Source organism: Epinephelus moara, chromosome 6, assembly GCF_006386435.1.
Source record: "Epinephelus moara isolate mb chromosome 6, YSFRI_EMoa_1.0, whole genome shotgun sequence".
Classification (NCBI taxonomy): Eukaryota; Metazoa; Chordata; class Actinopteri; order Perciformes; family Serranidae; genus Epinephelus; species Epinephelus moara.
In genome coordinates, this window is record NC_065511.1 from 34,916,741 (window position 1) to 34,933,595 (window position 16,855).

General features: G+C 37.2%; 1 protein-coding gene across 8 annotated transcripts in view; it reads right to left on the reverse strand.

Annotated features, from left to right (window-relative positions):
* LOC126391181 (uncharacterized) overlaps positions 1–14,798 on the reverse strand; it is a 65,536-nt gene extending 50,738 nt beyond the window's left edge. For 3 of the 8 annotated variants that reach the window (XM_050045750.1, XM_050045747.1, XM_050045745.1), the window contains exons 1-14: positions 14,483–14,790; positions 14,155–14,183; positions 11,114–11,399; positions 10,754–10,797; positions 9,942–10,260; positions 6,713–6,760; positions 6,372–6,415; positions 5,458–5,746; positions 5,157–5,197; positions 4,193–4,478; positions 2,994–3,037; positions 1,491–1,776; positions 1,046–1,203; positions 797–925 (exon numbers count right to left, since the gene is read on the reverse strand). In XM_050045750.1, the coding sequence (XP_049901707.1) occupies positions 797–925; positions 1,046–1,203; positions 1,491–1,776; positions 2,994–3,037; positions 4,193–4,478; positions 5,157–5,197; positions 5,458–5,746; positions 6,372–6,415; positions 6,713–6,760; positions 9,942–10,260; positions 10,754–10,797; positions 11,114–11,399; positions 14,155–14,183; positions 14,483–14,747 (2,268 nt within the window). In that variant the 5' untranslated portion in view covers positions 14,748–14,790. Of the gene's footprint in view, positions 1–796; positions 926–1,045; positions 1,204–1,490; positions 1,777–2,993; positions 3,038–4,192; positions 4,479–5,156; positions 5,198–5,457; positions 5,747–6,371; positions 6,416–6,712; positions 6,761–9,941; positions 10,261–10,753; positions 10,798–11,113; positions 11,400–14,154; positions 14,184–14,482 lie in introns of all 8 variants that reach the window. The other 5 variants (XM_050045749.1, XM_050045748.1, XM_050045744.1 and 2 more) reach the window with 5 other exon arrangements.
* Between the last annotated feature and the right edge of the window lie 2,057 nt (positions 14,799–16,855).

Consider the following 16,855-nt stretch of genomic DNA (forward strand, 5'->3'; position numbering starts at 1 on the left):
AGTAAAATGCTCGCACATAGAGCTCTGTGGAAAACAAATCACTGCCGACAAGTAAAAAGTCATAAATAATAACTTTCACTGCTCAAAGATACTCACGTCTGGAAAACAAACCACTACAGCAGCATATTGAGTGCCAGGTGGCCAGCGCGCGCCGTTAAGCCCTTTTCACACAGACCTCCGCCGACAAACCCATTCATTGTGTATGTGCTACCGCCAGCGCGCGCCGTTATTGGACGGCGCATGGACACTCACAGAAAAGTGCCGTGAGAATAAAAAAAAAGAAAAGAAATTAAGTCAGATTAAATATCCTTCCGCAACAATTTTAAGACCTTTGAGTAATGAATTTAAGACCAATTTAAGACATTTCTAATGCCTTACTTTTAGATACATGAATTTAAGACTTTTTAAGACTTTTCAAGGATCCGCGGGTACCCTGCATTCAGATGTTGGCAGAGCTGTAGTGGAAGCTTTACAGGACCTCTTAACACAGGTAGTCCACAAAGGTGTACCTACTTCCTGATGGTGACAACTCATATTCACCATAGAGACTGTGTCATATATCACCGAGGATTTCCGGCCCTTTTCTCATCACTCAGGACACATACGGCAGAGTCATACTGTGTTGTCGTTGACCAGCAATCTTGCCAGACATATTCATTTTTTGCATGAGACCAAACAGTGAGTGGAAGTCTGATAATTTTGTTATGATTTCTTGTTTAAAATATTTGATAAAGCAATTATTGTTCTGTGCTCATCACAGCTAACTTCATTAATTGAAAAACAGTTTAAAACATACTTCAGGGAAAATTTCTGCACCATCCACATCTGCTGTTAGGATGAAACGATCACGCATTTTCAGGGGCTTCTCTGGATGTGGTTTTAGGATTTTTGTGAATCCATAAGATAATTCCCTCTTGTCCACTTCCTGTGGAAAGAAGAAAACAATTATTAACACAAAGTTTGTCCAAGGTTAAAGCGGCCAACATGGTTGCCTGTGCTGTATCTTACTATTATTAGTATTGGTGACAGTACGGTATGAAATAACCTGTTGTAGAGCAGGATCTTGTGGGATCAGGTAAACATGGAATGTGAGGAATGGTCTGTTGGACTTGTATATTAACACCACACAGTTCATTTTCACTGAAAAGCCAAATTTCATCAGTGCCGCTTTGGGGGAGAAAACTGTGACTGTAGGGTTGTAATCTGCACACAATACAAATATGAGGAGAAAAGGATTGCATCAGTTTTTGTACATATTCTAACAGATATTTAAAGAGTTCTGACAAATACTACTGTTGTTAAGATTATTCTGCAGTCATAGAAATAAATGTGGTGTTGTTGAACCACTCCCTGTTCCTAATGTTCTCATATTTCTCAGATTAAACAAGATTTGAAAGCAATGTCACAATGAAATCTAAAATCTATTTATTAAACATTTATGAGAAACATATGATTGTGTATTGTGGCAGTTTTTGTCTTCTTTCTCTGACCTTTGATTTTTGAGCTGATGACTGATGACAACTTCTTGACCAGATCGGTCCTGTTCATGTCCATGAAAATCTCCTTGGTCACCTCCACAGACTGCTGGTTCTCCACCATCAGACTCACTAATGCTGCTGCACTGCCTGCCTGCTTCAGTCTGCTCCATGAGGTAAGTGGAAGGCCCTTCTGGAAGTACGTGAACTGCAGTAATGAGTTGAATTTCTTGAGCTCCTTCTTATTCAAATCTTTTAGTGTTTCCAGAAGAATCTTCTTCACAGCTTCCATTGCTGCTGCCTGACAAATTCAAGGGATACATTGAGTAATCGTGTCACTTCTTAACTGAGATTAAAGATTTTTTTTCTTTGCATTTCACCAGTATCAGTGTTTTAGACGTAGTGTATAGATGTTTTAAAAAAAATTCTGGAAGATCACTAAAGACAATGATACACTTGGTAATATCTGTACTAATTGATTATTTTTACCCCATTTTCTTTACAAATAACAATAACAATAATAATAATGATAATTTTACTTGCAAAGCACAGTTCAAACAGCAAGTGCAACTCAAGGTGCTAGATCATAATGATAATACTCAGGAGCCAGTTCTTTAAGAGATTTAAAAACTAAAAGCAAAATAATAATAAGAATTCCAAAATGAACAGGAAGCAAATGAAGACCTTTTAAAGTCAGGGGAACATTTCCTCAAAGGTTTAGTCTTGGTGAGTAGAAGTGCTGTGCATTTGTGATCATCTGAAGTTTGTTTAAAAATTTCTTTGAGAGGCTCGAGAACAAGGCATTACAGCATGAAATTTTTCCTTGTCTTCTTTGGATAGAAGAGGTTACACAAGGACAATATTTCTGAGATGGAAAAATGCCTTTTTGGTGATGTTTCTCACTTGGGGTTCGAAGCATAGGTCACAATCAAAGATAACACTAAAGGTTTTTTAATTAATGCTTTTTGTCAAGAGCCAACTTCTGTAAATGAGTATACCAATTATTAGAACCTGCGTTTTGTCCCTGTTGAGTTGCAGCAAATTCAGGTATTCATTTGGTCAATATGACAAGTTTTTCAGTTGAGACTGTATCAGCAGATGATAATGAAATATATAGCAGAGTATCATCAGCATAGCAATGGAAAACAATTTCATACTCTCAAATAATATTTCCCAGAGGCAGCATGTACACATTGAAAAGAAAGTACTATCTGTGTATTCATTCCTTTAGCAGCATCAAAGCAAAAGATGATTCCCTTCATCGTGTAAACTGATTTCTACCACCTGATCTGACATAACATTGTTTCTGTAACAGTAGCTCAAAGAAATTTTTTATTCCACTTGACATTTTTTACTTTTCATAATGTCAGTTTTGGACAACATTATGACTGAAGAGCTCAAACTTAAAACTGTGAGAACCATCCAATTTAAAACACTTGTATCATCATCTATAATGTTCAGGATGAGGATGGTTTTCAACCTGCATCCAGGTGATATGTGGTGTAAAGTCAGACTCACTTCCCCCAACACTTCAGGTTGATGTTCACCTACAGGGTGTTTCTCTGAGGAGAAAAGACATTTAAAGTGACTCAGATAATTATAATCTAATTTAACATAGAGTGTGATTACATGGACATGAATAGGCTTATCCCAGTTATGATCATATTCGGGATATGGTGTTTACTTAAGCACAAGAGAAACCTGGTTATTAATATTCTCTGTATACATCCCTGTTCTTCAGCTAGCATATTTGTGTTTCTCATAAACAGAATATGGTGTTTACATGCTCAAACACATGGATGGGATACTCCAAAAACCTGATCATAAACAAGTTATTCATGTCCATGTGAACGCACTTATAGAGACTTTAATGAGGCTCAGTCTCTTTAAAATGGAAAGAAAAAGAAAACCAATTAATAAACACAATCACAATCTAAAGCAATCCAACACAAAAGCCTTGCAACAAATACTAAACTTATTGAACCTGTATCAGGGCTCAAGGGGAACATAGCCAGGATGCCATTGGCAAATATTTTGAGAAATTAACAACCAATTCTTGATCTTTGGCTGCCATCAGTGTCAACCACTTTTTCACATAAACAAAATAGGGACAGCAAACAGCAAAACACACCCTAAAGATATCAATTAGTCATGGTTGTTGTCTTAGTGATATTTCAGTATTGTTGTTACAGTAAGAACTGCATGTGTGTCGGTGTGTTTATTTGCGTGCTCAGAGGGAATTGTTTTAGGCACAATGGTGAAGCAAATTCAGTTGTTTGACTGTAGGGTAAAAAGTTTGACAAACCCGTCAACATCACAAACAAATATGCAAATTGATTCAACTGACAAAGAACCAAATGAACCCGAACAAACAATTTTGGCATCTTTAATGGCACATTTTCATTATTAAACTGACATATAACTGCACAGTATCTAAGTTACTCAAGAAATAGGGTGACTAAGTGGTTGACAGGCTGGCAGTGTTGAGCGCTGTGATAACATTCAGTTTTTGTTCAGACTGTGGGAGAGATGTGTTGATTTAATTGATTATTTCGCGTATGATTGATCATTGTCCCCAGTTTTTTTTATATTTCACATTGGTGATGACAGTTTGTACTCAAGCAGATTTACTTTTTTATCATAAATCATAAAATGTATTTACTGGACATTTATGAGACATTATGTAATGTGACAGTTTTACATCGTCTTTGTTTTACCTTTGAGTTCTGAGCTGCTGTCTGAAAACTTCTGCATCAGATCAGTCCTGTTCATTTTCTTTACAGCCTCCCTGGTTAACTGCACAGACTGTTGGCTGTAGGTCTGCAACATCAGACCCACTAATTCTGTTCTGTCTTCTGTGAGTCTGAATGGTGATGACATTTCTGTTTGGTACTTTCTGAAGATAATCCACTGCAGGAACTCCTTGAATTCCTCGAGCTCCTTGTCACTCAAACCATTCAGAGTTTCCAAAAGCAGCTGTATAGCAGCTGCCATTGTTGCTACCTGAAATAATCAATACATTTATAGGACATATATTTAATCCACTGGGACAATTACAGTTGTTTCTTTGCATCTCAGCAATGTGTGTAAACGTAGGTGTTTCTACAAGGTATTGACCCATTTGGTGATTGCTGTTGTATTAATTACAGTTTGTTCAGTTTTTTTTATTGATTAGTATGTTTTGTTGTTTTTTATTTACTAAGAAAGAAAAAGTAAAAATCAAAAGATGATTCCCTTTTCCTTCTTTCCTTTAATTCTTATGAACTGGTTAATTGTTTTTCTTTTAAGTTACAGGCTGCAGCTCACACTGAAATGAGTCACAGCGGCTCAAAAAATCATTTTCATTACTTCTTGTAAAAAGTGGTTTGAAGTACAATAAATAGATGTTTCTGGTGGATAAAGTTCTCTTTAATATTGATGAAAAAAGTTGTTGAATATGTTCATGCTGACATTTCCTCATCTCATCCTCAGTGATAAAAATATCATATCATTACTGTTGGATTCATTTATTGCAAAAGAGCTCGACCTGAACGCAGCTTCACTTCCGTGAAAAATAAATAAATAAGTCTAACTGATCCTGACTTTGGGTCATATCATTTAAAATGTTCAAGATGATGATAATTTTTATCTGTTTAATGAAAGCTGTTTTGTATGAATTCAGACAGATGTGACATTACTCACTTTCTGTATGAGTGCAGATCTGTGTTCATCTGAGTGTTGCTCTGAGGAGAAAAGTGGTAAAAGTCATTAGTGACTGATCAAACATTTCATCTGACAATAAACATTGTTTTCAGGCCATATTGCTTTATAAAAATGTAAATACACAAATTTACACTTAAACTAGTTCAACAGGCATTTTTGCCCCCTCTTAAATCGTATTTTTTATAATGTAAATAGAAGAAGACACAACTTATGAACTAATGAGACACATGTTAAGGACCAGTTTTGTGATTTTAAGATGTTCTTGTTTTTGTTGTCTTACTTTTGGGTCCTGAACTGCTGTCTGACAACCTCTGCACCAGATCAGTCCTCTCCATCTTCTCTAAAACCTCCTTGGTCATCTCCACAGACTGTTGGCCGTCAGTCAGCACCATTAAAAACACTGTGACCTGCCTGTCTTTTATTTCTGGCAGCATCAGTGACATGTCTGAGAGGCCTCTGCGGAAGTCAGGCTGACTCAGGAGGACCTTCTTGAACTTCTCGAGCTCCCCGTCACTCAAACCAGCCAGTGTTTCCAAAAGCAGCTCTATGACAGACGTCATCGTCTCCACCTGGTAAATTTAAGTCAAATGTTCATGAGATAAAAGTGCAATTGGTTTGCTGGGATGATTACAGATTTTTCTGTTTGAATCTCATCAATGTCTGTGTTTTAGGTAAGTAGTACTGATACACTTGATCACATGTGATGTTACTACAAACTGTAATTGTATACATTTCTTAAACAAAATCACAGTGATTCACTTCATCCTGTTTTACAATTATTTTATTTCTGATTAGAGATTCCTCGTCTCTGATTGATTGTTGCTGCCGCGCCACGGTCTGATTCTAGTAAATATCATTAGAGAGAATGATTTTTTTCAGACTGTCTCATGTACTTCTTTCAGAATATAGCGACAGTTTCAGCAAATGTGACATAATATTATTCCTACAAAAGTTACGACTTTGACAGCTTCAAATGTTTTGTCTGAGCAAAAGCCAGATAGATATTCAGTTTACAATGATACAAAACAGAGAAAAACAGAAAATCCTCAAAACAATATAAAGATGTTTTTGATAGAAAAGTTGACTTTATGTTAAATCAATTATCAAAATGATCATGATTATTTTCTGTCGATCAGCTGATCAATTAATTGTTTGAGCTTTAGTTTAAAGTTAGACAGAAGTGACATTACTCACACTCTGGATCGGTACAGGACAATGTTCATCCACACAGTGTTTCTCTGAGGACAGAGCAAATATGAATGAATGATTGATTTAACATAAGGTTTTATAATCAGACACTGTCAGACTGTTATAATTCTAATATCAAGGATTTACATTAGAATTGGTAAAATGAGCAAGAAATCCACTTAATAGTAACATCATAAAAATCAATTATGGTTTCACCTGACTTCATCGCTATTAAACTCTGTATTAAACATTCATCTGACATGTAAATTAAAATAACTACAGTGCTTAGAGGAAACTTTGTTTTTAGTTCATGAATAATATTTGTTATTAAGTTATAGGACACATACCTCCTTCCATGGTACTCACACCAAAAGCTTCAGCTGATGATCCTGCAGCTGCAACACATTTAATGACAGTTTAATTGTTGTAATAAATACACCGAGTATCACCTTTATGTGTTCTTGTCCTGAGTGTCATACTGAAAATAAAAGCCTGTAATATTTCAGTTTCAAGTGTGTGGACTGCAGAAGTGGGAGTAAGTCACACATGTTCAAGTAATAAGCAAGTCTCAAGTCATATCCTTCAAGTCTCAGTCCCAAGCCACTGTGGTGAAAATCAAGCAAGTCATTTCGAGACCTTGCTATAAGTCAAACAAGTCACAAGTCAAGTCATACTCACAAATTCATGAAGATAAGATGACATAAGCTGCACTCAGTGGTGAGATGTAACTAAACACATTTATTCAGGTACTGTAAGTACAGTCTTTTCTTCTCATGCTACCATCTACCTCTACTACACTACATTTATCTGACAGCTTTAGTTACTAGTTACTTTACAAATTAAGAGTTTGCACTTGAAACATATGACAATGTACAAGCACAGCTGGAACTATGAGTCACTTAATGAATTGACAGAAAATACATTTGCCACTATTTTGATAATCATCTAAGTCATTTTTTTTGCGAAGACATTTCAAGGCTCCAGCTTCACAAATGTGAGGGTTTTCTGTTTTTTGCTGCTTTCTATTAATTAATAATTTTTTTGTTGAGGTTTGAACTGTTGGTTGGACAAAACAAACATGAGTGTGTCACTTTGGGCTCTGGGTAAGTGTGACACTATCTCTCACTATTTCCAGAATTTTTACAAACCAAATAATCAATCAATTAATGAAGAAAATAATGAGCAGATTAACCCATATTGAAAATAATTATTAGTGAGCTCCACCTCACCGACTACAACAGCAAAATCATGCTTTTACATTAATGCATGAGTCAAAATCATCTTATGATATCATATACAGTGGTGGAAAAAAGTTTTTGGACACCCTTAAAATTTTACACAATCTCAAATATTCTCATGAAATATTTGTGGAAAAATCTTTTTTGTGTTTCAAAAGGTGTGGCTGCATTAGACAGATACAAACACATACAAATTATATTGTTTTGTTTATTGTTTACAAGAAAAACTAACAAAACTAAATTCTTGACAGTTTCAATATGTCAGTTCTCAACATTGTCGGTATCAAAGTCAACAAATAACAAAGAATGTGTTCAAAACTGAACAAAAAATAAATAAACCATCACATCATCAAATTAATATTTAGTAGTCCTGCCATTGGCACGTAGTAGAGCTCTAATCCTGGCTGGCATGTTCCCAACGAGCCTTTCACACTGTTGAGGAGTAATCTTGTCCCATTCTTCTTGAATTACTGCTTTTAATTCTTCTAAATTCTTTGGTTTATGCTTAACAGACCTTTTGATAATCCACCACAGATTTTCAATGGGGCTCATGTCCGGGGATTGAGCTGGCCACTCTAAGACCTGGATACTGTGCTCCTGCAGCCAAGTTCTACTGGCCTTGGATGTGTGGCAAGGGGCATTATCTTGTTGAAACATCCAGTTTTCCACTCGACGCAACAGTGCACGCGCAGAAGGGAGCATGTGGGTTTCGAGAATGGTACAATACTTGGTAGAGTTCAATGTGCCATCACAGACAGTGAGATGACCAACACCAGCAGCACTCATGCATCCCCAAACCATGATACTGCCTCCACCATGCTTGACAGTAGGTACTGTACATGCTGGAGATAATGCTTCGCCTGGCCTTCTGCGTACCCTCACATTAGTAGGAGGAAGATAAAGCTGGAAACTGGACTCATCTGACCACAAAATCTTCTTCCAATTCCTGGCTGTCCAGTTCTTGTGTGCCTGGGCCCAACGACGCCGGGCTAACCTCTGTCTCTCATTGATCAGGGGCTTCTTGATAGCCTTGTAGGACCTTAAGCCATGATCTAAAAGTCGGCCACGTACAGTGCGGGTGGAACACTGGACACCAGTTTGGTTTGACCACTGCTGCTGAAGCTCCTGTGATGTCATTCGGCGGTTTTGCCTGCACATGCGGATCAGGATGCGGTCATTTCTTGCTGAAGAAACCCTTGGACGCCCAGATCTTGGTTTGTCTTCCAAGCTGTTGGTTCGTCTGTATTTCTGCAGAGTGTATCCAACTGCTGAAGGACTGCATCTGCACTTCCTGGCTATCTGGCGGCAGCTGTATCCTTCCTGGCTGAGAATCTTTATCTTCAGGCGTGTTTCCTGCGTTAGGTTCCTTGTTTTAGCCATTTTTGTGTCTGAAGAACTTTCAAATGTGCTGGCTTTATGTAGACACGAAGCTTGGCAACAAAAATTGTGTCTTTTAATAAAAAGAACGACCTTCATCACTGGTACCAAAATGACCCAATACTCAAAATTTCTTATGTATTTTTATGGAACCAATCAATTTTAAGTTTTTAATGGCTTTTTTAGGATTTATTTAGTATTTTGGCTGTGACTGTACTAAAAGAAATTGCACTTGAAGACCTAAGAGTGATTTTTAATGCAATATTTCACAAATGCATGGGGTGTCCGAAAACTTTTTTCCACCACTGTATAGTAGAGGACTACAACAGTCACAGAGGACATTTTTACAGTACTTTTACTTGTAATACTTAAAGTACATTTTCCTGATTATATTTACATACTTTTACTTAAGTAATATTATAAATGCAGGACTTTCACTTGTAACAGAGTATTTTTACAGGGTGGTATTAGATACTTTTACGAGAATAAAGGATTTAAATACTTCCTCTCCTGCTCCAAGCCCTCTGGTCAGGGTGAAAGACTCCACGGACATAACACACCTGCTTCTGTGATCGGGCATGTGAGATAATAACACACCATTAAAATCGTGAGCCGAGGAGGAACAAGAGGCAAAAAAAAAAAAAGTCACTGGGGAAACTATCTCATGGCGTATCGGCAAGTTCACAGATGGTGAACTTATGAACTTATGTTGGGACAGCAGGTAGGAACAGTCATTACGCTCTGTGGCAGTGTATGTATGTATATGTGTGAAGCTGATATTCAGTTTTTAGTTGAGACTGTTGGTATTTTTGCCATCATGGTGGGCCAACATGTTGTTATTGCATTGCTTTACACTATAAGCCGCACTTCATTTTGTTTGACCCACAGCTGAAAAGATTTGTTGCAGTGCATATTTATTTATGATTACATATTAAGTTGACAGTTGTCTTCTTTATCTTACCTTTGTGTCCTGAGCTGGTCTCTGACAGCCTCTGCACCAGATCAGTCCTGTTCATGTCCATCAAAACCTCCACGGCCACCTCCACAGACTGTTGACCACATCTCTCCAACATCACATCAGTCACATCGTGTATCATGGAAGTCTCCTGCTGTTGGATCCCTGGGATGTGTGCAGGGCTCAGTTCACCCCATGAGAGGAGTTCAATGCTCCTCTGGAAGAACGTGAACTGCAGCAACCACTGAAATTTCTCTATCTCCTCGTTACTCAAATCACTGAGTGTTTCCAAAAGCAGCTCTTTGACAGCCCTCACTGTTGCCACCTGGAAAATTACAAGAATATGGTCAAAGAATAAACTATTATTATTATTATTTTAGGCATTTGAATGTTTTAATATTTCTACAAGACCACCTGAGCTCCTGATACTTTTAGTTATTATCTATTTAATATCTGTAAACTGATTAATTTTATTTACAGGCTGTAACTCTTTCACTGTGCTGACATAAACTGAAATGAGCCTCCTAATCTGAACATCAGATGTTGATGACGTCAGTGCAGAAACAGGTGGCAGCAAAATGGAGACATCCTATCATTTTCATATTTAACATTTTGTTTAAATCTTTGAAAAACTGTTTAAAACACAATAACTTGACAATAGCAATATTAATGAGCACAAATTGATCTTAGCTTCAGTACTGTGAGAAACATCCAGTTTGGTTTAATTTATTATCATTAACGCTGATATGAATTTAAACCTGTCTCTTATTTAATAAAAGCTGTACTCTGCGTGGTCTCACAGATATGACATTGCTCACTTTGTGGATCAGTGCAGACAGGCGTTCATCCACTGAGTGTTTTTCTGAGGAGACAGAAATGAAGTAAAAACAGGTGACTGACATCAGACAATACTGCTTTGTAGAAAAAATAAATACAAAAACGTCAACACAAAATTACATCCAAATCTCATCAGCAGTTACATATAATTTATCTGATTTTTTTGCCCCCATCCCAAATATTTTTTTCGTTTTTCACATCAGTCATAAAACTGTTCCGAGGGCAAGATGATGTCTTCTTTTCTCTACAGTACAAATCTAATTATTTACAATGTCAATAGAAGACAGTTTATAAGTTAAGTTAAGGACCAATTTTAGATGTTGTTGCCTTTATTGTCTTACTTTTGGGTCCTGAGCTGCTGTCTGATAACTTCTGCACCAGATCAGTCCTCTTCATCTTCTTTAAAACCTCCTTAGTTGTCTCCACAGACTGTTGGCCATCAATCTGCACCATTAAAAACACAGTGTCCTGCACGTCTGTTGTATTTCGCAGCCTCCTTTGGATATCTGAGAAGTGTTCATGTTGGTGAACTTGACTCAGGACCTTCTTGAACTTCTCAAGCTCCTTGTCACCCATACCAGCCAGTGTTTCCAAAAGCTGCTTTATGACAGATGCTATTGTTTCCACCTGGTAAATTCAAAGGAAATGTGTATTTTCTCAGCTGTTCTCATCACATTAATGTCTGTGTTTTAGAAATGTGGATGTGGTAAGAGTATCAGTTACATCACAGTAAGTATTTTATTTTCATAAACAGCTTGATGACTTGTATTTCATTTCATTGCCTGGGTGTAACACATAAAAAGACGGTTCTATAAAAACTACATTGAGCCTCTTAATTTTAAAAGGTGCTTCTCAGCTCAAGGACATAGACTTTCCTAGGCTGATGAAAGGATTGGAGCACACTGATCAGTTTACAGCCTTTAAAGCCACAGCGTGTAGGAATTTCTCCCATCTAACGTTGAAATCATATGTTGCATTCAAACGGTGAGCGCACTCTAGCACCTCACTGTTTCAAACGCATATTGCAAAAATGGTAGCCACTGTGTACCAAAAAGCTATGATAACATTGATGAAACCATGTCATCCGATACTTGAGTATTGAGTATTCATTCAGGCTTCTACACAGACACACGTGATGCCAGTTGACAAACCCCCTCCTCACCATGCTGGCTGTGTTTACAACATAGGACTGTTGGAGCAGGTGTAAATCTAAACAAACCAATCACGTCTTGTCTTTTGACAACTGACAAGTGGCTCAATCTCACACACCTCATCCCTCTCCTCGCATCACTGCGCCGCTGACAGCGGCGCTGGCCTGTGATTGCATTACCTTTCTCCTTCAGCAGCTCTTTCCACCTGGGAAAGGTTACCCCAATGTTGACCCTCGTTTTTTGAATTCGCCGGTCACATTGGCTTTTTGATTCCTTTTTGCTCTTGGCGACGAGGATTCCGTCTCCCGTGATGCTGCATATGCATGATCCTGCATTATGCTCAAAGAGTGGGACTTTGTTTTGCTGCAGTAGTGCCGGTGTAGTAGCGAAGCGCCTCTTGCTCCTCTCCTTCGGCTTCTCAGTCACGCAGCGCTGGCCTGGCTCTCAACGAAAACGCTGAAGGCAGGGCTATTCCCTGGTAGTGCTATATGTTCCTTGCTGGCGGATGTATTTTCAAGATGGCGGAACGTTATGGAACCCCCCAAACGACTTACTTGCTCAATGTACAAATAAATCCGAAATTCTCCTTTTACGAGAATAAGTCAGATTATTGGTGGAGGTAATAATGCACCAATGATGACATATTTATGAATGCAGACATCGATTTTTGCCAATAAACAACTGAAAATGCTACGCAATGTCCCTGTAATAGTGCCAACAGACTAATGTTTCAACACCACTGTGTCTTCATCAGTGAGTCAAAAAGGCTCTTTGACTTTCATGAAGACACAGTGGTGTTGAAACATTAGTCTGTTTGCACTATTAAAGGCTGTAAATTGATCAGTGTGCTCCAGTCCTTTCTTCTCCCTTGCATAAAAAACTGCTTGTATCATCAATTACAAAGTTCAGGATGAGGATAATTTTCAGTCTTCATCTACTAGCTAAGCAGCTAATTGCATTTTTTCAGTAAAATCTTTCACAAGCGGAAAGAAGCACCAAAATTGGCAAAAATACTCCTTGGGGGTTGTTCTTTTTATAAAACCCATTAGCCACGCAAAAATCAAGATGGCCACCATTTTTTCCAAGATGGCCGCCAATTCAATCCCAGAAATGCTATTTTGGGGGCAACTTTGTATAAAATTGTCCAATAAGTATTATCTTGATATCTAATCATACATTTTTGACCACAGAGAGGCCAGATTCATTGTATTGGAGAGGCCAAGAAGCTTCCTTCTACTATATTTCAGCCATTGAAAGAAAATATTATGCTTACTGATCTCTGGCTGCTACACATGGCATAGGGGAGAGTGGCTTACCATGAGCCAGTGGGTAAGTTGACCCACACACTGTTTTTAAATTAGTTTATAACCCTAACCCACAACACAACCGTTCAGCCCGAGTTAGCTATATAGCTAATGTACTTTTTTTTTTTAAAAATAAAAAAATAATTTTAAAAATACATTTTTCCAAGTGTGGTTGCAAATTTGAATGTCATGGAAGGTGCAAATGCTACCACTTTGGTCTTGCTTGCACAGCACTGTGTAGCTGCAGATGTGAAGATTAGGCTCTGTTTCATAGGTTATTTAGAGCATAGTTTAGTTGATTATATAGTCTAACACAACTGTTGAGTCTAGAATGTTAAAGTTATTGACGTTACAGATGAATTTGATGTGAAAAATGTACATTGATTCTAAAATGTTCAGGTTACACATAATTGCATTTTACATTTTGTATGTTTTATGCTATGCTGTACAAATGATATGTGCAGTAGTAAGCAAAGGATCATATTCAGCTTCTCATGAGCAAATCAACTGACCATTTTTGTACATTTCTAATAAACGTTTTGCTGGAATAATGTTGTGTTTATGCATATTTTGTACATTACTTTAAAAAATATTCTGAGTAAATGGCATAAAGAGATATAAAAAGGATTTCTGATGTATAAATTTGAATTTTCCATAGTTAAAAACTTATAATTTGACACCAGAATCATTGAAATTGGCCCAGAAAATGAAGTTCTGTCATAAAAGATGGTTGAAATGGCGGCCATCTTTAAAAATGGTGGCCATTTTGAAATTTACATGGCTAATGGGATTTTTCAAAAGAATTACCCAAGAGGTACACTCAGTCAAATTTTGGTGCTTCTTTCCAGATTTGAAAGATTTTTTTGCTTATCTGCTCAGCTATACTGAAGACAAACTGCATTATGTATAGTCAGAGTGATTACTCACTCTCTGGATCAGTGAAGGCCGCTGTTTCTCTGAGGAGAAAAGAAGTAGAAAATGACCTATTAGTAATTTATATAACATCAGGCTTAATTAACATTTATTGTTTTTATTTATTTATTGTTGAAATGACTCATCCCAAAGCGACACTAAAACCTCCTTAACAGTGACAGAATTTTAATAATGATATGTGGTGTTACTTGAAGATTTTCCAACAGTGTTGAATGGCTTTAGTTGTATTTGTTCTTGCAATATACACAAACTTGAAAAATGTTCCTATTTTTACATTACATTTTTACATTATTTTCACACATTTCTATCTTCTTTGCTTTACCTTTGCTTCCTGAGCCAGTGTCTGATAATCTCTGCACCAGATCGGTCCTGTTCATCTTCTTTAGAATCTTTTTGGTCAACTCCACACACTCTTCACTGTACGTCTCCATCATCAGCTCCACTGTGTCCTGTGTGTTTGCCGCTTTCAGCCGACTCCTTGAGATGGGTGGGATGTCTTTCTCCAATTCAATGAGTGATTTGAATTTGTCAAGCTCCTCTGGACTCAAATCATTCAATATTTCACAAAGCATCTTCTTAGCTGTCATTGTTTCTACCTGGAAAATTAAAAGGACATATCATGCAGTACATGCAGGATAGGATGTATGTTCTTTATGTCACCTACCACCGTTATTGAAAATTGATCTCTTTGCATTTCAATAATGCCAATTATTGATGTGTCTCCTCTTATTTTCATTTCCAAAATGAACTTACAAACTGTGACTGTGTATTTAAAACTAGAATTACTGCCTCAAAGTTATTTTCCTCCTTGAACCAGTCAAGTTGCAGTTACAATTTACATCCATGTCTGTCCAGACTCATATGCAGCCATGACAGTTGACAATGCTTCAGAGATGGATGTTGCTGCAAAGAAGCCATAAATTCTAAAATGTGAAAGCTTAACACACATCATCCACCTGGTAGCACATAAGAACTACACAATTATTACAGTTTCAAGATTGACACCCAAGATTTAGTATTTACTATTTTAGTATCCAACACCAAATGTCTCTCCTTGTGTTTGTGTTTTGAGTTATGATGTTGAATAAGGAAAGTGTTTTTTGCATAATATTATGATTCACAGTGAATCCTTTTGGATATAAAATGTCATCACTTCATTATTTTATCCTATTTCACATTTGTGTGAAATTGTATTGTAATTAGCATATGAATCATTGAGTTATGGCCAAAGACATATTTTGGGAGGTCACAGAGACCTTTGACCACCAAATTTTAATCAGTTCACCAGAGTCCAAGTGGACATTTGTACCAAATTTGAGGAAATACCCTCAAGGCCTTTTTGAGATATTGCATTCACAAGGATGAGACGGACGCAAGGTCACAATGACCTTGACCTTTGACCGCCAAAATCAAATGAGTTCATTGTTGAATCCAAGTGAACGTTTGAACGACCCTTATAGTCTGGGTTATTTGTGGCAAATTTGAGATTAACTTTTCACTCTTTAATAAAAACATAAAATTGGTACAGTTGTACAGTTTTGCGCCCTGAACTTTTAAAAAATTGAGCCATCAAAAAAACACCTCATGGCGAACTAGGCGGCCATTTTACATTCCATCATCACCGAATTATGTATTTTGCATATCACCACATTAACACAGAATAAGTGACATCTACCCCTATGTGTTGACGGCCATGGATCACAATGATACCAGATACAACATTATAAACATTATAAATAACACTTTATAAAGATTAGAAGTACATTTCTAACACATGAAGCTTACCACAACACATAACAAGTTCCAGACATACTTTTTAAACTGAATTGCAAGAAATTGCTCCCTAAATGTGTAGAAAACTCATAAATGGTACAGTTTGCAGCCCTGTTGTATGCTGTGTTTTGTCATACTTACTTCTAATGACAAATGAAATGCTAAGGAAAAAAGTGAAGTTAAGAAATATGACAATGAGACAGGCATAGTCTTGGCCACAGCTATGAATGATTATTAGACTAAATTATGTTCACAAAATGTCTGTTTCGCTTTTTCCTGAGCTTTTAACACCACCCCTTGGTCTTCAGCAGCAGACAGCGTTTGCTCAGTGGTCATGAGGACGTTAAGTGTTGTCAAACTACTGCCTCCGAGGTCAGACGCTGTTGCCCTATGCTGTTTACGGTCACTGCTAACGTTAACCGTTAACGTACTTCTTGTTAATGCTAACGTTAATTAGGTCGTTTGGCTTTTAAATGTACACACACACACACACACACACACACAGACACACACACACACACACACACACACACACACACACACACACACACAGACACGTTTAATGTTAAGTTACGTCTCAACTGATTTACAATCAATTTCATAACTTAGGCTGACCAAACATCCTCTTTTGCCCGGACATGTCCACTTTTCACGGGGGGTGTTTATAAATTGATGATAATGTCCGGTTTTCCTTGTGTGTGTGTGTGTGATTCTATGTCTAATAAAGGTGCCGGGGACCTCAAAGTTGGATTTTCTAATACAGAAGAGGTATTATTTAGAACATTATTTCATATTATTTATTTATTTGTCCAGTAAGACTTGAAAAGATAGCTATTATTTTACAAGTTGATTTTTCTAATACAGGAGACATTATTTCTATCATTATTTCATTCCAGAGATTTTACATTTATTTTACATTTAT